Below are 26627 nucleotides of genomic sequence, written 5' to 3'. Positions count from 1 at the left end.
GAAGATGAGGGTCTCAGAAGGAAGGGAGCGACAGTGCTGAAGGGATTTAGAAGAGGAAAGGCCCTCTTCCTACCATCCCCCATGCTGTTTCTTCTCTGCTGCCCCCCCACCTTGCAGTGACCTCCCCCCTGTCACCCCCTGCTTAAATCTAAACCCAGAGCTCAATGCCCCCCTTGTCTCTACCCCCCCCCCCAACCATAAGCACAGCACAAGAAGCCTTTCTCTATTCTGTTTCCAAACATTGCGCTGCAGTCCAGCTGTCTTACGTTTCCACCCTCTATTTGTTTCATTTTAACATATATGATAGCCAATCCTCTAATCTCTGCCCCATTTATCACTGTCCTGTCCCAGCAGCAGATAACAGCTCTTAACCCTGAGGAATAAGAAGTCATTTAGCTATTTGTGGTTTCCGCCTCAGAGGTCTGGGTCAGATCCTAACAGAGGAGATTCTTTTTGTGGGTGGAGAACTCCCCTGCCCCCTGAAGGATTTCGGCTTTGTGTCCATGTCAGCATGTTTGTATGCTAGTACGGACATGAAGGAATGTGCTCACCACCTCGGGCACGCTTCTACAGTAGTCCCAATATCAAAATATATGGGCATGCAGGCAGATGTGCATTCAAGCGAGCCTGATGCGTATCTGTGTCGAGGAATGTGTCATGAGTGTCGATGTCTTGCAGGGTGATCTACCTGCAGGTGAGCATGAACGAGGGCCTCTCCTACATCACCAGCTCAGTGCACATCACAACTACTGAATGTGTGAGTACACAGTCCACTTTAACGCAAAATTGTACCTTCTGGCTTGCTGCCATCGTTAAATAAGTGTTTCTTTAAACCCTTTTATTTCCTCTAGTCTTCTTCCTTTCTCCTTTCTGACGTCTCCTCTGTCTGTCATCAGAGGAGGCTGTGAGTACTTTTTCCTTTCACTTTTTTCTCTTCTATTGTATTTGAGTTTGTCTGAATCTTCATCCTGTCGTTTTGTGTTTCTGCATGTAGTTTGACGGCACCATCGTTCTGATTTCACTGCTGGTGGTGTTTTTGCTGTTGGCTGTGCTGCTGATGTGGTGGTTTTGGCCTCTCTGCTGCACCGTGGTAAGTCCCCAATTCATTTTTTTGGTCATTTATAAAGGACTTGTGTTTTGTTCCATTTATATTGAGTTTGAATTTTTTCTTAATCTTTAGGTAATAAAGGAACCTCCACCACCTCCTCCTCCAGAGCCTGTAAGTGGTCTGCTATATGAGGGTGTGACTTGTGTTTTTTCTCTTTAATTGTGGCAATTCAATGCTGTTTTTATTTTAAAGTGATACTTTACCTAAGAAGTGTATTTGTCCTTTCCAGTACTCACAAATAGATATCTTGAGCTCACCAATATGTTCCTTCCAGCATCACATCTCTGGGACTCCAGGATTCAAAAAGAGCCAGCTTTGTATATTTAGCTCGAAGCTAATGACAACTCTTGCTAACAGCAGAAACTGCCAAAAAATGCATGTGTTTAGCTTAAATCAAAGTGCTTGTGGATAACTGAGCATATGGCTGGTTAAAAAAAGACGTGGTTTACACCAGATCATGCACTTAAGAGTTTTTAATCTGACATTTTTGGACAGTGTTGTGTTTGTTAGTCATCAGGCATCATTAGCTTCAGGCTAAATATACATGGCAGGCTCCTCCTTCTGGAATCACAAAGTAGTGACACAGGAGAGATCTTCCCGGCTCAAGATGCCCATTAGTGATTTCTTGAAAGGCGAAGTACTGTTTTGAGTGAAGTATATTAACATTTAATTTAATGGAGGTTTTCTTTACAGGAATCTGACGATGAGGATGGGATGCCCAAGAAGAGGTGGCCCACAGTGGACGCCTCCTATTATGGTGGTCGAGGAGTTGGCGGCATCAAGCGGATGGAGGTAAACACACATGCAACATTTGCAACTCTCCTCAAAAAAACTGAGCAGATTTTAGCAAAGCTTTCATCATTCTTAGGTACGATGGGGGGAGAAGGGCTCCACTGAGGAAGGGGCTAAGCTGGACAAACCTAAAAATGCTGTTGTAAAGATGCCAGAGCAGGAATTTGAACCATTTGAGCCAAAGCCTCGAAAACCACCCCGCCGCCCCGCACAGCAACGGAGATGGTACACACCCATCAAGGTCTGACCTTTTTTACTGAACTATAGTCCTTCATTATATCTTAACCTGACCGTGTTAGTTTGTTAGAATTCATTATATCCGTGTGCGTCCCCCAGGGGAAGCTCGACGCTCTGTGGGCTCTATTTAGGAGAGGATATGACCAGGTATCTCTGATGAGACCGCAGCCTGGAGACCAGGTGAGCCCACCTCTCAACAGCATTCATGTTTCACTTCAAGTAGAATTCTTGCATTTTTCAACCTGGATCTTATTTTGCCATTTATGGGTCAAAATGCTTCATCGACACGAAACTGTTTGAATCTTTGAACGACGCAATGGTCTGGAAACCCGAATCAGCTGCAAGTAGATACGTTTGGTAAAGTTTATCCACAGGAAGTAGTTGCTTTCATCACTGATGGACCCAGATTATTATTATTGACTACTTTCAAACAGACCTTATTTTAAATCCTGAGTTGCTCATTGAATATTCCTGTCACAGAGCAGTCAGACTAATGATTGAAGACGCTCGTCCATTTAACATCTCTACCTGAAGCTGTTGTGCTTCTACCACATTTTTGTATGTGGTAGAAGGTATGTGTATTTTGTATTTTTTTATGTGCTTTATCACTGTTTATACAGTAAATTGTGTTTGAACCAACTTTGCAACACTCACTGGAAGCTAAAGATGTGCCATAAAGCATGAGGTGCTGAAAAAAAAATCATATTTTGATTTAGGTGTAAACATGTCTTCAACACATTTGAATAATGCAATCAAGTGAAGACCATTTCACAGGCCTTCATTTTATTGTATGTCTTATCCAGACTATTGCCTCAATCAGGTTAATTTCAGAAGACTGATGTCCATGTAAATGTAATCATGTCTGACATCATGATTGAAACGATCAGATACCTTTCTTGTTTCCATTTCATTTCCAGTGGCAGGTTTGACAGGACAAATTCCTTATGAAACAAATAATTTTGATCATTTTTGGTTGTAAATAACAAAACGAAACACCGAAGTCACCCCTTAATCTGTCATGACCTAAATCCCGTGGTATGAAATTTATCAGTGTGTCTGCTGATGTATGAGTGGATAAGTACTGGTGTAGGTGTTGTCATGTATAAAACCTAAAATGTTTACCTGGCAGAAACCAGTCAAACAAAACCCCTTCGTCCGGGAGCTGATAGCAGACTTGTGCTCAGGAGCAGGGAGGTACGCAGACTGACAGCCACCACCTAAATGCCTCCAGGGAGACCGGCCAGGTGCCTCCAGTCAGACTAAGTGACTCCACCCACTCCAGCCTGCAAGAAAGCAGAGAGGATCAGCACAAAAACAAGATCAGGCCCACATAGGCAAGAAGGCTGTCACAATCTGCATCTAAAACAAAATGACAGCGTGTTCACCAAAAACAGGCATAATGACTGATACTAACTATAATTACTTGTAATTTTGTGGATTGTGTTGTGGACGACAACCATTTACAGCATTTTAAGAGCCCGTCGGATAGTTCCCTGTCTGTGTGTGCCCACATTTAGAGACAGAAAACATCTGCCTTCTTTCTCTCCGTCACACTGCATGAAGACAACGCGTGTCAGAGAGAAACATGTTCAATAAAATCTTAATAGGAGCTTAGTACTGTTTAGACACACATGCACAAACACACACGGATACACTGACACACACACAGTGAGTGAATGAGCTTCTCATGCGCCTCTTTTCATCAAAGCAGCCATTGTTGAAGCTTCTTCTGTATCACTCCCAGTAACTCTCTCAAGTTATACACTCCCTCTTTACTTTAAAGGTATGTTTATGAAAGAATATTTTTTACTATTTATTGATAAAAATGATTTATTGATAAGGCAAGAACAGGATTTATGTGCTGGATTTCCTGTGAAACTCCTCACATACTTTGGTTTGTCCGTCGCTGCTGGGAAGTCTTTCACCGTGACATCATTGTGTGACACGGTTGGAAGGAGCAGAGCGGCTGCCGTTATCTAACCTTGGCCCATTGTAATGTACCCCATAACCCCACAGACATGTTTTCATCATCATACTGGTTGTCATGGTGAAACATCTGCTCTGTTGTAAATGGCTTCATTGTCACTTCCATTGCTAAAAGTCACATAACTGACAAATTTATTGATTTGTTCCTTGTATAGGACACTGCATGGTTACAGTCAGAATGTCTGTGTGTGTGTGTGTGTGTGTGTGTGTGTGTGTGTGTGTGTGTGTGTGTGTGTGTGTGTGTGTGTGTGCGTGTGTTCATGTGTGTCTACTGTATCTGGAGTCTGTAAAAGTGGTCTTCATCATTTTTTTCATGACCAGTTTGCATCTGAGACTTTTCTGTAAAGCAGCACAATTCATCTGTGTGCGGATGGAAGTTTCCAGAGTCTTTGTCAGCCACAGTTCACAGAGATGACCCCCACAACTCCCTTCATGCGCCATTAACTGAGGAAAATAAAACGCTGCTCTTCACACAGAAAGAAGCGGGAGGGGGGCGGGCGCTTTAGTGGTGAAGTGAGAGAAGAATTGTGCTAATAGCCATATCAGCCATGAAAGGCGACACTGACCTCTCGTCAAGGAACGCTGTCAGTCAAAAATAATGTCAAGTATCTCTGCAGAAGCGTGAAACTCTGACAGATGAGGCGTCGTTTAAAATGTTCTGCCCCAGTGCAACTAGAGCAACTGGGTTTCTGTGCCGATACCACAATTAGACGAATGTTTTACTTTTCAACACTCGCTGCCACAGACAAGAGGGGACAAAATTCCCTACTAGTAGAAGTGGAAGTACTGCACTGAATGAGTTAAGTTGGTGAATCAACCTATTTCTTCACCAAAGTGAAACATTCAGCCTCAGAAATGCATTCGGAGTATAAATGTAGCCTTTTGAAAAACATTTCTATCTTCATAATTTAATGACCATTTAACTTGATTCCATTAGTTTTCATGTCAACAGAAGATCGATCATGAGAATGCACTTTAGCTCTAATGAGGCTTTAAAAGGATCCAGGAGGTCTTTTCTGTTTGTCTGACTGGTAGCAGGATAACATAAAAACAATGAGGCCAAATTCCTCTAAACTTGGTGGAGGGGTATATTTTGGGGCAGACATTTTAAACATAGCAAAAAACAGTTTTGTTTTGTTTTTTCCATTGGATTTTGCTGATGTTGCCTTGTTGGAGGTATGCACTCAGAATAGATCTCAGCCAAACCCAATGTAAAAACAAATGCGTTTTTTTGCTGGGTTATTGAGTATGGATCTGCCCCAAAATGTAATGGGTTCTTCCTTGGCCTGTGCTACATCCACCCCACCATGATTAGTAAAAATCAGCCATATAGTTGTTGTTTTTTTCAAACAAACAACACTAATCTCTGAATTTTCTTGGCCTTGGTGATAAATGATAATTCTGTCAAAGAGCAGAAGAAATAAAATGACTGTTTTGTAGATGTAAGAAGTAGACAGAGCAGATATTTGTATTGTCTGAAAGCTGTGAGAAAATGAACACTCAAGAAATACTCAGCAGATCTTTTAAAATACAGCAATAAGGTATTTGTACTTTTTACTTTGCACCTCGGCTTTGGCTGCTAACAGGAAAGTTTTCTCTGTAATGACAAACATTACGTCTGGATTACAAAGCGCCCTAGAAGATGGCAAAAAGCACATCAATAACGAGAAAAGGTCTCCGTGCAGATTGTTGACCAGCATCTCAGGAGGAGCTTGTCCTGCTTTCTCCCCACATTACTCCTACTTCACTGCCTCTGCAAGCGGCCATCAGCAGGCTGCCAGTTCCTGCCACACTCTCCCTTTGCATTTCATGTGTCTGCACTCTGTGTATATGTGTGTGTGTGTCACTGTAAGTTGTGTGTCAGCCCTCCTGAGTGAGCGTCACACAAACAGATGGGGAGTTTAAAGGCCACGAGCCATATTGTGACAGAAGAGATTCCCTTCTTTTGTCCCCAGAGCTGATGGCTGTGATGGCCTCGTCACACAGCACAGCGGCGACCAGAGGGCGGCCACCATTCCTCCGTGCCCATACACACACACACACACACACACACACACACACACACACACACACACACACACACACTAATGCAGCACCGCTCTTCTTCCCTGCTAACACCTCTGTGAATGACTGATTTGATAAAACACATTTTCTCAGTGTTTAACCACCCCCTGAGATTCAGTGTTACTTTATACTCAAAGATTTGCAAAGTGACTCAACAATCTCATACCAAGTCACCACTGAACTGAGAAGTTTAACCAACAGCAACATCAGATCGAAACAGAATAATTCCAAGAACTGTTTTCATGACACTCTCATGGAGGACATTTTGACATGACACAACAGGAAAAGCACCAGTGCAGATAATACAATTAATGAGGGCTGCATTCCATTTCGCTGCTTCAGTTTCACTCATCTTCTGTTGCGTGCATTAGAGATTACGTGAAGTCTTTCATCAAGACGTCCTTTCTTTTATTAATTTTGGAGGTTTTTGTGTCTGTGCAGTTTATTCTGCGAGCATTTTGAACTTGTGTGTGTGATGCGCGTGAGTGTATCGCTGTATCACGTGAGGTGACAAGCAGAGCTGTCAGGTCAAATGTGCATCTTTGCTCTATCCTCCATTTTCTTTGACTATAATAGCTACAAAAGTGTGTGTGTGTGTGTTTGTGCGCGCGCGTGCACTTTCCAGTGGAACTTACAGCTTTCAGGGATAAGTCTTGGAGGGGCTTGGAAAGAGATTCGTGGGGTGTTGTGAAGAGGAATGCTGGAGGTGTTTCAGGGTTTTTCCTAAAATCAAGTTGAGGGTTTGAAGTAAACAATCGCCAAGAGGGGAAATAACAGACAATGCACCCCCAAAGGGACATCCAGCGAGGCCGATCTTACACTCACGATCATATGAAAAGTGGAAGAAAAGTGTGTTTTTAGTGCTGCTTCCTCTCTAACCTTCCTCTTCCTCTGTGTATTCATGAGGCTGAGGTTTCATTCAGGCCATATGTTCCGGTGGAGGCATGCTTACAGTCACACACACACACAAACACACTCATATTCATGAGCTTGTGTTCTCATTGTGTCCATATGCTCTCACTGGTGTTGTGCTGCTGCTCTGCTGCTCACAAACTGGCCTTTTCAACACAGCCTGGCGACAAGACCGAAGCAGTCAGTGCACCCCCCCCAACCGGGCTGACCCCAATCAATTACGCACCCCTCATATACACACACTCATACAATGGGCCCCTCAGTCACAAAGCTACTACTGCTTGGGGTCCTCTTAATGGCCCCTGTGTGACTTTAGGGCCTCTCTGTTTAATAAGGTGTTATAATCAGACCACCAAGGGTCTGTGACATGGAGACCTACTCTCCATCCTTCACACAGCAAGACAAGTGTGTGTATGTGTGGTGTGTTTGTATGTATATGCAGCAGGATGCTTTGCAGAGAGAGGAGGAGCTTCAATGAGAACAATAAGAGAAGCGTTCCATTCTCCGCCGGATTGTAAATTATGGTAAAGGCTGAGGGGCTTTTGTGAGGTTTTTGAAAATGTCTTTTATATTCCAACAAGTCGAGCACATGAGACACATAAACCGTTTTCTGTTCTGCATCAAGAGAGGAGGAGGAGGGGAAATGTGGTGCTAGCTTGTCTTTGCTAGTGTCACAGCTATTGTGGTGCAGGTGTGGATGGAAGACAGACGCAGCTCTGTGTCCTCACACACACTCGCCTCTGTCAGCGCAGTCATACAGTGACTGCTGCATCTTCACTTTTAATCTGCAGTTGTGGCATTTACTCCATCTGTGTGTCTTACAGGGTCGCTGTATACATTTCCAGCGGGTCAAAGATGAGGAGCCCACCACCAACACCTCCCGCATATACTACTCCCCCTCACCTCCTCCTCCTCCTGCTGCTGAACAGCGACCTCTGGTCTCCAACTCTGTCCCTCGTACAAAGCCTCCATCCAGAGGGCCCCGCACCACGCCTCCCTCCCGTGCACCCCCTCCCGTGGCGCAACCCCCTCCAGGTCCACCCCCAACTCGTGCACCCCCAGGGCCTCCGGGACCTCCACCATCTCGACCCCCACCCAGGCTCTGATGAAGACGAGAGAGGGGGGTGTCCATTAAACAGATGATAGATGTAAAACCTTGTCACGTTGACAACGTGGTGACGGCAGACAGTGGCGAAAGAAGCCCTGAGCTCTTATGGCGGCTCTCTGCTTTGTTGCTGGACAGCAAAAAATACCTTAACATCCGCTACTGACTTTCATCAGAGTACTTTCTTAAAAATACAAACCAATAGATAGAAAAGTTAAGCATGTAGTTACCTGAAGATATCTTGACAGAAGAGTGACGAGTAGGTGATAGAAATTATAACAGGATTCACGTAGAGAAATGTGTTGCTGTTTGTACAGGCTTAGCAGGTGAATAACAGATTTGCTTCCTCTGGGGTTTTCTTCTGCAGGGCTTTATTATGTTGAGGGCTGAATAATGTCATTAAATGAAAGATACTTGGAATGTCAAACTTGTTGGTTTATATCCTAAAGCTCTTTTCCTGTAAATCAGATGGGTCATCTTTCCACCTTTTCTATATCTTAGTCTCGTGTACATGTTCAGTGGTGTTAACGCAACTGCAGGGCAGTTTCCTTCTTATTTTATTTAATTTAATACCAGCATGGGTTTGTGGTTGGCATCAGGTGGGTTTCTGGGAAGGTGAAAGGTCCTAGTAGATTCATAGGAAACACTCCGATGTATTTGTGGTCTTTAACTCACTTAAGTGTATCATCAGGGTTCTCCTGTATACTGCATTTACCGACTGAAATGATCATTTGCATTATTTCTGTATTAACAACTTTTTGTGTTTCCAATAAACTAATTGTTTTTTTTATGTGAGGCTTGGCAGTGATATTTATGAGAGACATTAAACAACTTAGTGGATGGCGTTTCAGCAGGATAAGGGGAATACAAGCAAAGACATATTTACTGTTTAATTGGATATTATATGATTTGGTGATCCAATGTGTTGCCTTTTGGTAATATTCTTTAATCAAACTAATTACATTTCCCATGCTGTCAAAACACTTTTCGGTCCAAGACATTTATAAATTCTTAAGACACATTTTTACCAATAAATCTAGAGGATAATTTCACATTGAAAATAATTCTCTCTGTAATGTTTGTTTCTATGTGAACGGAGAAATCACTATCATGTAGCCGGCGTGTATTTAACTGAATTGAAAGACAAGCTACATGGTTTGCTATATTAACTTGTATCCATATAAATAACTCTTAACCGAACCACGTGTTTTATTCAGTAAATTTAGTGACATGTATGCGTTTCAAATACTTCTCCAGGTCTGGAAACGGCCATATTGAAGTAAACGGATTTTTCCGGGTTTTTCGGTGAACACATGAACCCTACGTAAAGACAGCAACAAAGTAAAAAAGATATTTAAACCACTTTTGGGTGTGAAATTTCTGTTAAGGCAAAATTATTTTTATCAAATCTCACTGCAGTAGATTGTAGAATTGTAGACGTCACACAAACGTGTTTTTTTTCTATATTCAAATCGGAGCACATGAACACTGAAGGGGTCTGATTTCTTACTCTACAGAAAACATTTCGGTAATGAAACTCAATTGATGTGCACAGCTGCTTCGACACAACAGTGTGTTTGGCACTCCGTGACTCATTTTGCTGCAGTGCATCAGGGGAAATGACTGACACGAGGCTCCTGGTCTAACAGCTCAATATTGCAGCGTCACACTAAATTCTCAAGTCCAGACTGTAAATAGCGATGAACTGCTGATACAGAGAACTATTAAGTCTTTTAATACTTTTCAGTTTAGAAACATCTTTAATGATGTATTTAAATCATATTTTATGCACTCCTGAAAGCTCTCTTGTAATCCATGAGACGACAGCTCCCTCAAGTGACCGAGTAACAAAGTAACACACCAGCCTTTCATACACGTCCAAATATTTGTGAGTGTTTGTCACAAGGGAGGTTTTACATGAGGGATTTCACTTAAGGTATTGACAGCCAAATGAGGTTCCAACTGGGTCAGTCACTATTCATACTGGCAAGCAGAGCACATTCAAAATGTCTGCGACCCAGTCACACATATGCATGCCCATTATTGACCATTTGAACTCTGTATAGTGTCAGTCAGAAGACGCAGTTTAAAAACAAACTGATTCACCTTTACACGCCTCCATGTGCTCATGAAACACGACTTCACATACAGACACACACACACACACTTTTTAGAGCATTTTGTACACTATCAAGTCCATGTGTTCGCTCTTCAGGCTTTCCTCTTTTTCATCTGCATTTTCTTTCCAGAAAGTGCCCCCTTCTGGGCTCCTCTCACCATACCCTTGAACTGGCCCTGCAGTTTGGCCCGTTTCCTATTAAACACAGAATGAAAAGTCATTTTTTTAAGTCTTCCTCCTCAGAAACCAACTAAAGTTAAAGTTTAATTTTGCCTCTAGTACCTGCGGTTGAGCTGGGACTTCTTCAAAGGGATATAAGCGTACGGGTCAAGCTTGCCTGTTTTCTTCACATCTCCTTTTCCTTTCTGAAGCAGAAGATTTAAAGTTACAGTAAAACACACTCAGCGCTCATCTCGCTCCTTGTTTTCAACACGTTGCTGCACTCACCTTTGATTTGTAGTCTGCTCCTGCCTCTCTGCTGCCTCCTAGTGGTCTGTGGATACCTGAACCTCCGGCTGAGAGGGAGAGAGAAATGAAGAGTTGTTGAGCCAATGTCATCAGAACTACATACAGCTCTCTGGCACCATCTTACCTCTATATTTCAACTGGGGTTCAACGTCCATATCTTCATCGAAGTTGTCATCTTTAAACTTCCTCTTCTGTATTTTTTTCTGATGGTGAAAAACATACAAAGATGTTAAATGAACATCTGCAAAAAAAACAAGCACAGGCTGCCTTGCTTATTCTAACTCACGCTTTTCACTCCAGCCTCCTCCAAAATATCTTTCATCTCTCCCTCATCTGTGGAAAGAACGATGATTAGTCCCTATTTTAAGGATGGAGAAGAAAGCTGCTAAGCTGCAGGAGTCCTCCTACCCTTTACATCCTCCTCTTCCTCCTCTCTGATGATCAGCCGGCCGTCTGATGTCACCTTGAAGCCGTGGTCAACCTTGGTGCCCTTTTTCAGCTCTGGGTTGGTAGCTGGGAAACAAAATGTGCATTATAATTGCACTCATCTTTAGGACACTGTAGTTGAACGAATGAACATAGCAGACAGAAACCCACCTAGAACTCTCTGGGACACTTTAGGGTCCAAGAAGTTGAGCGGGTCATCTTCCTCTCCCTCTTTGAGCCAAGCGCGTCCCTTCTGCTTCCCTGATTTCTTCTGAGCTTTAGCAACCTTTCCTTCGTCCTCAGACAAGTCACTGTCTGACTCTGCCAGGATGTCCTCAATACTACAGAGGAACAGGAGGTGTGTGAGGAGACAGAGAGGTTTTGCGTGTGTGTATTCTCCTCAGAAATGAACAATGTCTTACCTTTCATTCTTGACTTTAGGAGCCTGGTCTTCACTTTCTGAGTCGCCCTGCTCCTCCGCTGCCTGTTTCCGTCTCTTACTGCGAACTTCAGCCTTGCGGATGTTTGCAAGGACCTTGTGGTGCTCTGCAGGCAGCATGCTCTTCACCAGCTCGAACCTGATTTAGCACAACACACTCTCTATAACACATATTCCATACAGAGGTGCACATCTGCTTCTATCAAGACATCCAGTTTTTCAGACAAAACAAGTGTGGAACCACCCAGTCTTCAGCATGCGGGTTTTAAAGTCAAATGTCTATGCAGCTGAAGCAATCATAAAAATACTGATTTTATTTTGCTCATGTTAATATTAGCAGTGTGGACTTCTAAGAAGTACATCAGTGGTCTTTAAACTAGAAATACTGCATCGCCCGTGAATGCTTCTGCTACCGGTGCCTGTCACAGGGATTTTGCCCTTTGACTGGTTTTTGATGTTTCGGGGGCTTGAGGAGGAACTGAAAAAAAATTTGGTGGTCAGACATCATGCATTTGAAAAAAACATGATGCTTAAAATGTGCGTTCACATCCCGACACACGAAATCATTCCACGAGAACACCTCATTCAACAGAAGGGTGAGACTAAAGGGTGTCATGTGACTGTCGTCAGGTAAATGGGTATACTTGATGTTCATTACTTCACAACTCAATGCGTGGTCGACACAAAAGCCTTGATGAGCCCTTACCCAAACTTCCTGATGAACTTAGTGAAGATGTTCTTCAGTTTGGTTCTGAAGTGCCTCCTCACATCATCTTTGATGTTTCCAATGCCCTCCATCTTGAAAAAGAGAGCTCTTAAGTTACAGGTTGATGACCGGTGGTGTCTTGAACTGTCTGTAAGTGTGGATGGGTGTGTACCATGACAGTGACATGTGAGGCCAGCGCCTTAGGATCCATGATGAAGAGGATGACCTTGATGAAGCCCAGAGCAGCTTTGACTATCTCCCTGGTACGAGATCCAAGCAGCAGACAAACGTTGTGCAGCAGCTGCTCCATGGTAGAAACCTCGATGGAGTCTGAGAGTAAAGGAATGAATTCAGTTGGAATCTCTGATCTAAAACCCAAACAAGGGAACCGAGGGAGGTCCTACCTTTGTACTCAAACACAAGTCGAGTGAGTGCCAACACGGTGCAGGTGATCATGGTGACGGAGCCCGTAAGTCCTGCGTATACCAGCACCAAATACTGCTCCAGGGCATCTGAAGCACACACACATATGATGATTTAAAACTTGCATGTTGTTCCTGTGAAATTTAATTTGTATTTTCAAACTTATGTGAGGACACAAGTTGTTGTTTTTTTTCCATTCTGGGAGACAACACCCAGTTTCATGCCAGTATGGCATGGGGGTAGAGGTTCTTTGGGTTAACAAACTGTTCCCAGTGAGTCCAGAGGAGAATATGTATCTTTGCAGTGCAGAAGCTCTCAGGTAAAAGGCTCCAGAACAAAAGCTACGGTTACCTTTCTTGTTCCCACAGAAGCGAACAAATGCATTTCCAATTTCCACGAGCAGAGTGTAGGCACTCTTCCGAGCTCCGGCAGATACTTCTTTAGTGCATATGATCACCTGAGTTAGAGAACACAAAGATGTATCCCTGCACTCTGTTTCTGTGACTCCATGCATATGTATATGTGCATATGTGTGTGTGTGTGTGTGTGTGTGTGTGTTTACCTCTGGCAGCAGTGCCGTTATGAAGTCCTTGTGTTCTTCACCGAGTCTTTTCACGATGTGGATCAAACATTTCAGTCTTGGCTGATAAAAAAAAAAAAAAAAAGTCAGCCACAATCATCACTTGAGCAAAAAACAAACGTCTACGCCATCTAACGTGGGATGGATTGGAGTCATCGGTCTTACCCTCTTTGCTGGTGAAGAGGCAGATTTCAGCGTGTCCAGCAGGATGATTTTAAGAGTTTCCAGATTCGCCACAACAAACAATTTGCACTCGTCTCTTTCTCCTCCGCACATCTCCTCCAGGACGCGGTACGCCTTCTTCTGCATGCCCGGCTCTTTGGTCTGAGCAAATGAATACACATTTATAAAAGATACTTCAACACCACCGGGCAACCAAATATTCACCTCCATACCTCCAAATAGGTCCTGATCAGTTCAAATGTCTTTGTCATGGTGACCTGATCCAAGAAGGGTGCCATGGCAACCACAAGGTCCATCATTGACAACCTGAGAGATGGAGGACAGAGCGAAAAGGAAAAAGAATATGAGCACACGAGGAAGTGCGCAGGAAATAGATACGAATGAAGCCATATTGGCATCCTACCGTGTGAACTCTGTGCTGTCTGTGCTACTCAATCTCTCTGTTGCTTTTTGAAGGAACGTGAAGGTCATCTACAAATCAGTGGTTTGATTGGTCATTTTAAAAAGGTCATCGCAAAAGCTCATCTTTTTTAATATTTTACACAACTGACCTGCATTTCAGTGACGGTCAAATAGACCTTGATGGTGTCGAGGATGGCCATCCTGTAGGCGCCCGACTCTCCTGCTGCTGGCTGCTGACTGTACACATTGAACAGGATGGGAAGGAAGTTCTTAGAGAAGCGACCCACTTCTGCCTTCTCCTCCTCTGCACACACATACAAAAACACACACACACACAATAAAGGTCCTGGCTCAGCTGGATCAGGGTTATTCTGTCTCTGCTACCAACCAGTCTTGCAGCTCTTGTTGATAATGGTCCGGAGAGCCTGGCATACAGTGAGTCTCAGGTCTGGGCGCTCATTAATCGCCATGCCCAGTGTGCGGGCAATGCCTTTAAAGGACACCAGAAGATCCGTGGGACAAGTACAAAACCCAGGCAGCATGGTCCATATCTGAGACAGACACACATTTAGTGAATTTTTTTTTTTTCCTCTTTTAAGTCTTTCTCAGGATCAGAAAGTCCACCAGGACCAAGTACCTGAAGCTGTAAGGTCTGATAGACTTTGGCCTCCAGTTTCTGTCCAGACTGCTCCAACTCTTCAGCTACAACACAGGACGAGAGTTGTCAGTCAACACAAACGAGAGGGAACCCTGGCAATCTCATGTGGTGCGTCACACATTGGATTTACCCCTCTGTTTGAGTGTCGAGGCAAGAGGGAGGAAGTATGAGTTGAAGAAGCCCAATTGAGTGTTCTTCACATGATCTCTTATGACTGGGACCAGCCAGCTGCGGGGAAACTCCAGGTCATCACTGAGGAAGAGTAACAACACAGATGATGAGAAAAACACAGACTAAGAATACTTGGGTGTCCTTGTAGGAGCACTTACTCATAGCCAGTGATCTTGAGAGGAACAGCACTCAGGACAACTTCAGGCCCTATGCTCTCTACGGCTCCGCCCACAGCCAAATCCAACTCGCCGCTGAAGGGGAAATGAGGAGTGGACCGCAGGTCTGCCAGAGACTGCAGGGACTGTTCAGGAAATAACACAGGATGTTGGACTCGTCCTTTCACCGTCCCAAGTAATGATTTAATCATCAAGCAAATTTTAACAGAACTTTGGATATGTGAATTAGGTGAGTTTCCATCAACTGATTTGGAGCAAATAAACGCGGGACAGTTGGTTCGCTACATTAAGAGTTCATTTGAATTTAAAAAAAGGGGGGGGGGTTGCCTTCCTCTCATCGAGAGAAGCATCACTGTACCTTGGTCATGATGGGGTGAGCCTGTTTCCCAGCCACTCTGTAGAAGCAACCAAGAACTTGCAAAACAAATGGCCAGGAGGCATGGAAGCGATAGGACAAACCTTCCTCTATGATACTGGACCACAAACAGAAACACAAAATGGCATAATGGGTATTTCTATGAAGCCAGCATTTTGGAAAATACAGTTATTGTCCCTTGTGCCAGGCAGGAAGATAGATCCCCTTCTCTCCTCTGTGCTGCATAAGGGAGCTGAGACCAGCTGGCTGATGGCTTCGCTCAAAGAATGGTCGTGCGTGTAAAGCATAAGCATAACTTTGTCGGAAGCCATATATTACTCTTTTCTCCAAAACCATTTTGTCTCAATTAACAAAGGACTAGAAGAGTGACTGCTGCTTCTAAAGCCAACTAGGAGTCAGATGATCTCTGTGGATCTCTTAATGCAGCATGGAGGACAGGATGGTATCTATCTTCTTGTCTAGCACTGGGGAGGATGGACAGTAATAGTCATCCCCCAAAAGTTTAAATGTTCCTTTAGCATGTAAAGGGAAAAAAAGGATTAGCTTGGGAACTAACCGAAACATCTTGCAGACATAAGAGGGGTTCCCTGTCGAGGCGGTGGCTGTTATTGTGCCCATTTCCTCCACGTGAGGAGCCACACACACCGTCAACAGCTCCTGAAACACACAAATGCATCAATATTCACGAAGCTATATAAAAAAAAGGTTCACAATCCATGAAATAACCTGCTAAATGAAGTTAGAAATACACTGAGCTGTGTAAAATACCACTTTACCTTGAGTGTGTTGGTCGCCATGGAGACCACCTGTGTGTGTGGCGACAACAAGCAGGACATGGCGGTAGAGAAGAGGCGAGGGAGGTGACCCAAACTCAGAGAGCTCTGCAAACTAGACAAACAGACTGCATAAGAAAACGTGATTGGCTAACAGTAAGAAGGCTAGTTAGGAAGCGTACATTACCCTGACAAGTGAACATGTGCTTTCTCCATGACGGCGAGCCAAGCTAACAGAGGCTGCAGGTCATTCTCACTGGGCAGGTAGTCGTACAGCGCCTGATGAGGAGGAGGAGGAGGAGCAAGGACGATGAGTAATTTGATTCCATGCCAAATCTCAACGTGACTAAAGTGACGCTCTCTCACCGTGATGATTTGTGCATTGAGCTCTGGTGAGAGAGTTGAAGCATTGGGCTTCCCACTGAACAGCTTGTGAAAGGCCTGCATGGCGCTTGCCGTCACCAGCTACACACAGAAACACACAATAAAACTTTGGGAATGTGTGTGTTTATGTGAACACCTAGTGACACAGATGAGTGTGTCTCACCACATGGCTGAGCGTCATCACTCGGAGCAGTGTCTCACAACAGGGCTTGACAGCTCCCAGAGGAAACGTCACCATCAACTCCTTCAGGAGACCAAGCACATGAAGCGTGGTGGTGTCCTCTTTACTGCCTGAGGGAGAAACACACGTTAACTATTTACACCCAGACACACACATGCTGCGCGCTATGTCCAGTCTTACCTCCCGCCTGCTCCATTTCTTTGATGCAGAATTTAGCTGTGGTCGTTGCAGCAGGATGGTGGGCAGGAGCTTTATCTGAGAACATGAAGTCACTTCCTCTGAGAACAGAGCAGACGCCCTGCTGTGCTGCCTTACGCACCTGAGAGCACAAATTAAATACGGCCATGATTTTACTTTATGTTTACTGTATTTTATATGTATTGCTTTTCAGATGGCCATGAGGTGGACCTTTGGTTTGCTGTGCACAGTGAAGCTGAGCAGGCCGTGGTAAGCCTGGAGAGTGGATGGGTACGACCAAACAGATGCTTCCTGCTTCCTCAAAAGAGTGGCCAGGCAGGATAGGATCTATTAATGGGCAAAAAAAGACATGCGTCAATCTTTTTCTAAAATTTTAACTCAACTTTCTCCCCAATCCCCAATACATCTGCAATTTATCCTACTAAGCTGTAGTCGGAGTCATTGACACCCCCCCCCCCCACCTGATGCCGAAGATTTTCAATACATGGAAGGATCACGCCATTTCCCCCAGTTCACCCTCACACCTGATCACACACCCCACCGACCACAGGAGGTCCAAGTACATTGATTCATGAGACAATTCTACTCACCCATCTGAGAGCAGAGGCAGTTTCTGATGTGGCCTGTTTGGACATGACATCCATCAAAGCCTTCGTGGTGTCTGAGAACTTGGACATGAGAACTGGAGCGGGAACCCTGAGAACAAAACACACAGCAGTCAGACAACCGTTTTGAGTCTAAACCCTTTTTTTGTTTTCGAGATGAGGTTTAACACCTTTTCATGATCAGGTTGAGGAGGTACGCCACCGCGGCCTGCGACTCTGACGAGTCCACTACCTCCAGGGTTGTCATCTAAAGAAGCATAGACACGCTACTTTTGAAGACCCCTTTTCAATTAAGCTTTTGTTTGGCAATATTCTGACATATACAGCACATAAAAATTCAGCACTTACCAGAGCAGCAAAATACTCTGTTTCTGTCTCCTTCCCTCCTTGACTACGAATAACTTCAGTCACAGCTGCAAGCACCGCACAGATCTGACATACAGGTTAGGAAATGAGAACAATTAATGAAGGTCATCAGAAGCAGCGTGTAGGAATACAGGCAGACTGACATGCAGCATCACCCACCTCTTTGTGAGCAGCAGAATTGGACTCCCAGAAGCGCTGCACCTTTCTGAAGGTCAGGTTAGAACAGTCTGACAGGCCACTGAGGAAGGTGCCCGAGGTTCTGTCTGATAACGCCTGATCGGGCTCAGCTTCCATACAGGCATCTTTGTGGCTGCCTGCGCCAAGCTCCAGAGGACCCGTCTGCAACTCATTGTGGAGCTTCAGAGCATCGACGGTTAGATCACTCTTCCCTGTAGGGACAGACAAGACACATTTTCAGAATTCAATGAGTCACCCATAAAACATTTTAGAATGACATTTCGATTTTGGAAGCTAGACACACCATGAACACACACCACATTGCTACCTATTTAAACTAGAGACACTTTTGTTTTTACTTTGTACTCCAGAACAACAAGTCTCTCTTTAAGATTAGTGGCTCAAAAGATTTATGGGGACATAACACAGGTTTTAGTTGCTACAAAATCCCTAAAACAAAGTAAAGAGCAGCTGGATGAACACGGCAAGAGCGCAGAAAATGTCAGTGAGTTTGACAGATTATCCAGCAATCACTGACTGGAATATGATCGTGACTGTCCTGTATTTTTAGTCCAATGAAATTGAGAGATCAAATTGTTAATTTATACATACATTTTTCACCTTGCATGTACAAATTTACACTAAAAATCTATTTCAAATTCTAAGCTTTTCTAAACTACTCATGCGGGACCCTTTTGAACATCAGCAATTAAACTCTGCCCCCAAAAATATAATAACATGCACTATAACTGACACTGTAGGGGATAAAAGTGAATTAAATCAATGTTTATTTATAAGGAGGTTGTATGGCAGTGGAATAATTCTAAATTTAGGAGTCCTGATAGTTTGGCCTACACACATAATTACATATTCACATACCCACTAGTTACTGAATAATAAACAAACCAGACTATGTTAACAACACATGAAGATTAAAGGTAACACCGGGGAGGGCGATGACAACACGACACATTGGATGACGGACAGTGAGGGACCAAAACTACACATTCACGCTAATGGTTAATATTAACAAGCTAAAATGCTAATGTTTTCAATAAAACCCAGAAGAAAACGCTTAACGAAGTTATCTGTTTATAACCTAGCTGCTGGTTACTTGGATATTTCATGACGAAATTTATGTTGTGCTAAAGGCTATACCTGCTAACGCTAGCTCCACCCGGAGACCCACGTGTAACGGGGAACTCACCGGTGGGTCGGCTGAAGAAACGGCTTTTAGCAGCCTGGCGATGACGACTCGTCTGCGGGTTCGAGTCGCTGCTGTGCCCCTTCTTCCATCGCTTGAGTTTGGACCCTGCCCCAGACCGAAGCTTCCCCGATTTCACCATTTTCGGGGTTGAAAAATATCACGTTGCCTTCTCTGCTCCAGCTGACTCTGTCGCTCAGCGGATGACGTCACTTTGAGTTGATTTGGTTTTACCAGCAGAGGGCGCAATACATTACCCACAGATATCTGATTGTGACGATTTACACAATTTATGCTCTACAAATATACTAATCTCTTAAAGTAGAATTGATTATATTTGAACATCCCTGTTTATCTTACAAATCCTAATCTGAGGTTTCGGACAAACCCCAAACTAGATTATGGTTGAAGACCCTTGAAAATATCCATATTTATTTGAAATCACTTATCATGAGTCAATGGGTTTGTGAGAAGTTCAACTAATGTTTCCTTCATAAATTGTCTCAGTTGGTTAATTAGAAGACCCTTGAAGTCCATATTTTACATGGAAAAATAAAAACAGAGAAATAAAATAAAAATGAACATAAGTCTGTTAAACAGAACTCCATTAACTTCATCAACTTGCAACATTTCTATGGAGGTTTATGGAATCTGCGTATTAATAAATAATCAAGAGACAATCGTTTAAATGTACAATATTTATTGATAAGTTATTCATGTACAATGAGCAGTATATTGTAAATTAAATTACAGTATCTTGTTTGGAGTGATAACTTTTTTATTTTAAAAGCCAATGCTCTCATATTACCTTTCAATACTTTACCATTGTTACATTCCATGTCTTTATAATAAATATGGTTTAAAATAATAATGTGCACATAGTTATATGACCAAACAACACATAAAGTGGTTGATATTTACATGTTTCTTATTGTCTACAGTTTTATTGTCACCTATTGTCACCAAATCCTGTGACAGAAAATGAAAAAAAAAAAAAAGTGTGGATTTTTCTTATTTGGATTCCCCAGGTGAACAATATTCAGTTTATCAAGAAGCACAAGTACTGACACATAACGGAGAAGAGGGTCCATGTAAACAACCAAGCTGTGAGCTGATGAGGTTTACAGAAGAACAAGTGACGTTCACACAAACAGAAACAGATGTGCATCTTAGGATTCTACTTTTCAGCTAAAGTGTTCCAGTGCTTTCAATATTCTTCATTTATTTGGAAAAAAAAGGAAAAAAATACAAAAAGGAGCAATATAAAAGCAATATTTTTTATAAAAATGTACACAAAATTCCACTGCATTACCACCTGGAAAACTGTTTTAAGCCCTACTGTCATTCCAGCATGACCTTCACCATTTCTTCACGTCTCACAACTACCCTTCCTCCACCTCAGTTGGCTATAACAGAGGGATTCATGTTGACAATAACTTGGACAACAAAGTCTTTCTGGATTTTTGCATCCTGCAGACGGGTCTTGTCAGTCAGGAGTTTCCCCGAGAAGAACCACCTCTGGCGAGACACATCGATTTCTTCTTGTTCTTGCAGTTGCTTTTTCAGTTCTGCGATTGAATCGGCCATGCTAGCTGTCAGACGCACATCCTCACCTATGAAATGAAAATTGAAATTTGAGAAATGGAGAATCTTGATTTATTAAGGGTCACTAGGTGTGGTCATGGTCATGGGTGATGTCACAATTGTCATCTCAAAATGTCATCTCGATCTGTTCCTTTGACATCATTGCAGTTAATGATCTCAAATCCATCCCGTTTGTCTGTCACTACCATGTAAGATGGATATCCAAAACCTGTCACCTCGATCAGTCAGTCTAACTGTCAGCTCAGTCTGACTGACACCCTACTTGTTGATAACTGAGTCAAAGACGAACAGACAGGTCGACAGGCCAACAGACAGACAGGGATTTCCTGCGTTCGGAGTTCAGTACCAGGAGTTTCTTACCTGTTGACAATCGCACCCGCAGCTGGAACTCATCCCTGCATGGAGGAGCTTGAGCTTGTTTCTGTGTGATTTGAGAAACTTTGTTGTCACTAGATGTTTCGGTGACAAGGTTGACGGGTGGGGCTAAGGTGTATGCCGGCAACTGGTAGCGGTTGCCCAGTTCATCATAGCTCTCCGTGAGTGAACCTGAGGAGAGAGGAATTAACTTTTTAATCCACCGGTTTCCAATCATCATTTTGGTCTTACGTACAAGGTGCAAAGCTTGACGCCTATGACATCACAGTTACACGATTAAGACGAAACTGATGATTTAAAAAATCTTGTGTAAGGACAAATATGTACACAAGAACATTTCACGAATGAGACTCAGTGGCCACAAACCATAAAAATCGACCTTACTGCATCAAGAGTTCCTGTGACAGGCTTAAAGTACCACCTAACAGTGCTGTGGCTCTCTGAGCACCAATCCATTCACAGCAGTCACGCAGCACTGCAACTATTACGTAACATTACAGCAGTAATCTCTGAACAACTGATGCATGCGACGGTGGAAACTGGCCTTTGACATTTGGAGCATTACAACGGTGACTTGTGCATTTGTATTCAAACGGATGGTTTCCAAGTATGAGTGTGAGTGTGTGCCCGCGGGCAGTTTGGTACCATGTGGCAGAGTAATGCAGGCTCCATCCACTATCGCCTGGGCCAGCTCCAGGTCATTGCACTCGGCAGCCAGGGCTGCAGCTCTCAGGGCATCCCAGATTTCTTTCCGTCCATCAAAGGCTGGAGCTGTATCCCAAAACTCATCCCTCTTACTCCTCAGCTGGCCCTCGGTCATCGGGTACTCGCTCTTCCATTTGGGACGTTCCTTCTTGAGGGGTTCATTGCGTCCTGACAAAAGAGAAAAATGCCATTTCAACTTTGATCTCGGGATTGTTGAAAAGCAGGGGACACAATGGCTAAATGTTAGGCATCACAGGGCAGAGACATCCTCTCTTGGTGCTCTCATAACCCTGTGTGTTAGGTCGGCTTCGTGTTAAATGGGCCGTCTCATATCTACTGTAACACCTGCTATCATGACCTTGGGTGCAAGTTTTATTCAAAACATATTTTTTGGTCATTGGGTATCGTAGTACAACCACTGCTGCCAGGCCACGGAAAGTCCAGGCAACTCTGTTCATCCACTCCACCAACAAAGTTAATTTGATTCACAGAGGGAGGAAAATTAAAGTGATTAATTATAGGGCAGTGGATTATGGTGGTAACCAGTAACACATACATGTGTGCTGACATACACTCACACATTAGTGGATTATAAACAGTAATCTGGTTCCACATAACAGGATTTATTTGTCTCTATCCCAGAGGTCATTGGTCGGAAAGATGGGCGCTCTTTGGCAGATGAAAGGCAGCATAAAACATTCAATATTCTCTAGGAACATAACAACACATCAAATGGACTACAGCAATTCATCAATTAGTTAATCAAATGGAAATCAATTACCATATTTTTGATTATCCATTAATCATCAGTCTTTTTCCTCCAAAAACATCCAACATTTCATGGTTACAGCCTCTAAAGTACCAGGATTTGCAGATTTTGTCTATGAGCATTTTCAATTTTTTTTTTTTAAATTTTACTGACTGAATGATTAATTATGAAAAGATTGCCAGGTTAATCAATGATTAAAGTAATGGTTAGTCGAAGCCTAAGTCCAAAAATAAAGAACTCTTACAAACCTGTTTGTCAAATACCCTAAACATCCTCTGATCTGGAAAAATCCTTCAATATAAGAACAAATATCATCCTCGTTAATGTTTAAATGTTCTATCCCACTGACAACACAAGCCACAACAGAATTATAATTACAACACAATGGGCCTCATTCTTAAAATGTTCTTACGCGCAGATTTGTTTTTGTGTACAACTTTTTGCCCTCAGTGCACTCTCACAAACAGGAAGCAACCCCGATGACTGGAGAACAAATTTGTGAATCAGCCCAGTGACCTTTGAAGAGGGGACGACCCGGGTTTGTATTCTGCAGGCGTGCCTCCACCTTCATCTCCAAACACTTCACCTAATTACACTTTTATAAATGTTAATCATGAGGTTCATCCAGTATTTATGAGATGGGGTGTATATAAGGTTTGGAGGAATGTTTTAGACATACTTTAACTTGACATTACCGGTGGTGTTTTTGCTCTGACGTTCTCAAGAATCGGACAGATGCTTTATTCCACGTCACTGAGGGAGAACGAGACTAAGCTGATCTTTGATAGTGTGTCCTCAGCTGGAACCCTGGCTACGTGGAAGCCAAGATTAAGAACTTCAAAATAAATGAGTGGATCACCGGCATGCTGAGTTCCTTCAACATTCAGACGAATAAATTACCAGGATGACAAGATAGTTTTACGAAAATGTGTTACTTTTGTTGTATGTTGCAACAACCTTTCCTTGTCGTGGTTCAGGACACATGAATGAAAACTCTTGACATTACTACAGCTATTTCCTAAAACATTTAATCCATTCTATTAATTAATCGATCGACAGCAGCAGAGCAGTTAATTATAACCCATAAAAGCATTTCTTTACCCCCAAGCAAGTATCTGTACTTACTTTTCAGTAGAATCCGAAAAGGAGTATTTGGAGCGTGATAGTAGTTGTATTCCCTAGAGTTCGGTACTCCCATAGTTCTTCTATCTGAGCCTTGTTATGACTCCAACTACATCCAAAGTCGGCTTTATTGAGCTGCAGCAGCCTGCTCTGTGTCCGAAACACTGGACGACTGAGGACCTGATCTCAGTTTACCATCGTGACACTTCCCCAGTTGCTTAATAACCAAGAAACACCACTTATATCCCTGCTAATAACAAACCTGCCAACCCCTAAATACCTGCAGGATCAGTTCATGGAATGTTGTTGAAGATGTGGTAAGAAGTTGAGTGTCCTCAGCAGAAGGTTGCTTCTTTACACAAGAGGCCTAATCCTATCAGCTCTATTTAGAGACGGGATAGAAATACCCAAAGGCAACCTGCTAAACCTATTAACACACAATAAACCCTTGTGGGACTGAAGCCAGTACACTTCTGCGAACTGCCCACCAACAGCTAAATATTTCTGTTCCACTGCGAACTGACAGACTGATCATCACAGTGATCAGCAAGATCACGTCCATCCTGCAGGACTTTTACGTCCTCCTACGTGAACATGTACTCTGGAGCAGGTCGACATCAGGCGAAGCAAGTAGGTCAAACTGCTGCTGCTGCTGCTGCTGCTGCTGCTGCTGCATGCATTATGGATGACGAGCCATCAGAGCGTGCAGACGGTGTTATGATTGTTTATATAAAACTGTGTCCTTTCAGGATAGATCCTCAGCAAGGATTAGACATTTGAGATGGTGAGCTTGACGAGAACAAACAACGCAGCAGCAAAAAACACAGCTGGAATCTATGAATGTTGGATGCTTCCTCTAAAGTCCATCTTACCTATCCACACGACTACATGTGTTTCCCAACGCATCCCTCCTGTGTGGCTTAATATTGGCACCGCATTGTCCTCGTACTGTATCCAGAAATCATTCAAAAATGAACTATGTACCAAAGATGTGTGTAGAGTACCATATAAAGTAGACTTATTTATTTTCCATACTTCTAAAAAAGAATATCAGGATATTAAAAACATGGACATATAACACAGTAACTGCTTAGATATGTACAATTACATGTCAGATAATTCAGTCGATTCAGTCATGGTGATGAGAAGTGTGAAACGGTCAAAAAAAGGAGATTTTCCACTCACATCTCAATCATGAATGCAAAGGTTTGAGCCGCATGTCTCACATGAAAGGTGCAATAAAAATAAGTATAAGTTCATTATTGATATTAATATTATTAAAAATAAAGAAAACTGATAAACCATATATTTATTTAATATCTTAATTTAGCTTTTAATCCACAATACAATATCAAAGTTCATACATAAATATATAAATATACATATCTAAATATTTATATACACACACACACACATTATATATATATATATATATATATATATATATATATATATATATATATATATATATATATATATATATATATATTACTAGTCTGCAATAAAGATGCAACTTTTTGGTAAGAAGATAAAAAAATATCCAAGGCATTTTCTTGGCAGAAAAATATTTAAAAATTCAGGTCCTGATGAAGGTAAATCATCCTTCTACTCAGCTCCATTTTAACATGTAGAAGCGTTTTTTAAGGATGTCACCGGAAGTCCCCACATTGTTACATTTTCTGCCAGGGGAGTGTCTTTTTCTTTTTTTTTTTCTTTTTTTTTTGGTAAAATACCAATTATGACCAGCCTTAGTCTTTAAAAGAAAAGAAAAAAGCCTATAGGAAGATTCTTAGGGTCCCTCAAGCTCAGGACCCCCGCTATGACCCTAACTCACTCTGCAGAGTACGTCACAGGAATCCTTTTGTCCCACAGTCTCTGGCTTAAACATCGTTTAAAGCAGCAGAAATCTAATGCTTATGTCACCATCGAGAGACTTCTTACCTCCACGTTTCTTGCTCCTGGTGGAGCCTCGGACACTCCCAGGTCCCTCCGTCCTGCTCCTCCTCCCCACGCAGCCTCCCATCACCGTCCCTACATGACACCACCCGAGGAGACAGAGCCAGTACCGTCAGCCCACGTGGATAAGTATCAGAATGTCCCAGTGGGCCCAACTAGTCTGATTTACTTGATCATATCAGCGAAAAGACAGTGAAATAAAGAGACTGTCTGAGGAGCGGCAGCAGCCTGAAATCATGACAGCTCAGCACTCCTTGTTCCTGTGAGGTCAGACGTGTTTACGTCACGTGTACTGCCAGCTGACGGGGACACGCGCCACAACCTCATGCTGCTTTTGTTTCATTTCTATTATATTCTCAACAATATTTTATGCATCACTGCAGTTAATCTATTTCTTTATTGTAAAACGTGCATTTAATTACATGCACCCGCAGCACTTTAACAAAAGGTATGATTCATGCTCGCTTACCGGAAATCCAGTCTGCCAGATGATGCATCCGTCTGCAGTTTGCTTGCCACATCCGAACTCGCTTCCAACAGAAGTTTTAATTCGAACCTGACGCGACGAATCAGCAGCAAAAGATGCGAGTCAGCAAGTTGACACACGACAGATTGCAAGTGTGTGTGTTTGCGTGCGTGTGTGTGCCGTTGGCAGGAAACCAGTGTGGCCCCGCAGAGCCTCCGGGAAACCTCCACAGTTCCCAAAACCTGGGATCAATATTTATATTCCCCCTGAATTATGAAGAGAGCAGGTCTTCGCAAGGCTTGAACTGATCTACCCGTTAAATCCCTATCAACCCCCGCGCATGCGCAGTCTGAGTCCTCTAATGTGGTCAAGTAGTTTAGATTGGGAATAGTGACACTGCTCTTTCAGAA

General features: G+C 43.0%; 3 protein-coding genes across 4 annotated transcripts in view; 1 reads left to right on the top strand and 2 right to left on the bottom strand.

Moving 5' to 3' along the window:
- antxr1d (ANTXR cell adhesion molecule 1d) overlaps positions 1–8994 on the top strand; it is a 31937-nt gene extending 22943 nt beyond the window's left edge. Inside the window, exons 12-18 of the mRNA XM_086181542.1 lie at positions 679–757; positions 995–1090; positions 1181–1219; positions 1802–1900; positions 1977–2141; positions 2237–2317; positions 7924–8994. Of these exons, the coding sequence (XP_086037668.1) occupies positions 679–757; positions 995–1090; positions 1181–1219; positions 1802–1900; positions 1977–2141; positions 2237–2317; positions 7924–8205 (841 nt within the window). The 3' untranslated portion in view covers positions 8206–8994. The remainder of the gene's footprint in view (positions 1–678; positions 758–994; positions 1091–1180; positions 1220–1801; positions 1901–1976; positions 2142–2236; positions 2318–7923) is intronic.
- Positions 8995–9045: 51 nt separating this feature from the next.
- rrp12 (ribosomal RNA processing 12 homolog) lies at positions 9046–19465 on the bottom strand. The gene is made up of 34 exons (XM_086181541.1): positions 19223–19465; positions 17998–18227; positions 17821–17904; positions 17643–17719; positions 17458–17563; positions 17078–17194; positions 16850–16988; positions 16652–16779; positions 16471–16569; positions 16292–16383; positions 16108–16219; positions 15888–15988; positions 15314–15428; positions 14938–15080; positions 14739–14860; positions 14588–14652; positions 14339–14501; positions 14100–14254; positions 13952–14019; positions 13761–13854; positions 13531–13689; positions 13348–13428; positions 13137–13242; positions 12767–12874; positions 12535–12692; positions 12363–12454; positions 11640–11795; positions 11389–11558; positions 11200–11304; positions 11078–11124; positions 10916–10994; positions 10771–10838; positions 10606–10688; positions 9046–10518 (listed from the first exon to the last, which is right to left on the bottom strand). The coding sequence occupies exons 1-34, from the start codon at positions 19359–19361 to the stop codon at positions 10416–10418; spliced, it is 3864 nt and encodes a 1287-aa protein (XP_086037667.1). The 5' UTR covers positions 19362–19465; the 3' UTR covers positions 9046–10415.
- A 472-nt stretch (positions 19466–19937) lies between these two features.
- ubtd1a (ubiquitin domain containing 1a) lies at positions 19938–26554 on the bottom strand. 2 transcript variants are annotated; one of them, XM_086181026.1, is made up of 5 exons: positions 26221–26554; positions 25737–25826; positions 21845–22072; positions 21185–21370; positions 19938–20832 (listed from the first exon to the last, which is right to left on the bottom strand). In XM_086181026.1, exons 1-5 carry the CDS (start codon positions 26270–26272, stop codon positions 20618–20620), a joined length of 771 nt encoding a protein of 256 aa, XP_086037152.1. In that variant the 5' UTR covers positions 26273–26554; the 3' UTR covers positions 19938–20617. The 2 variants fall into 2 exon arrangements, with proteins under 2 accessions (XP_086037152.1, XP_086037154.1); XM_086181028.1 differs by lacking the exons at positions 25737–25826; positions 26221–26554 and adding an exon at positions 23799–24361 and having other exon boundaries at positions 19939–20832.
- Positions 26555–26627: the final 73 nt, after the last annotated feature.

The sequence above is a fragment of the Aulostomus chinensis genome, chromosome 16 (genome assembly GCF_037954235.1).
Source record: "Aulostomus chinensis isolate RoL2024-O1b breed Wild chromosome 16, RoL_Achi_v1.0, whole genome shotgun sequence".
In the NCBI taxonomy this organism is placed as follows: domain Eukaryota; kingdom Metazoa; phylum Chordata; class Actinopteri; order Syngnathiformes; family Aulostomidae; genus Aulostomus; species Aulostomus chinensis.
Note: the sequence above shows the minus strand (reverse complement) of the source record. Positions and strands in the feature narration are given on the sequence as shown.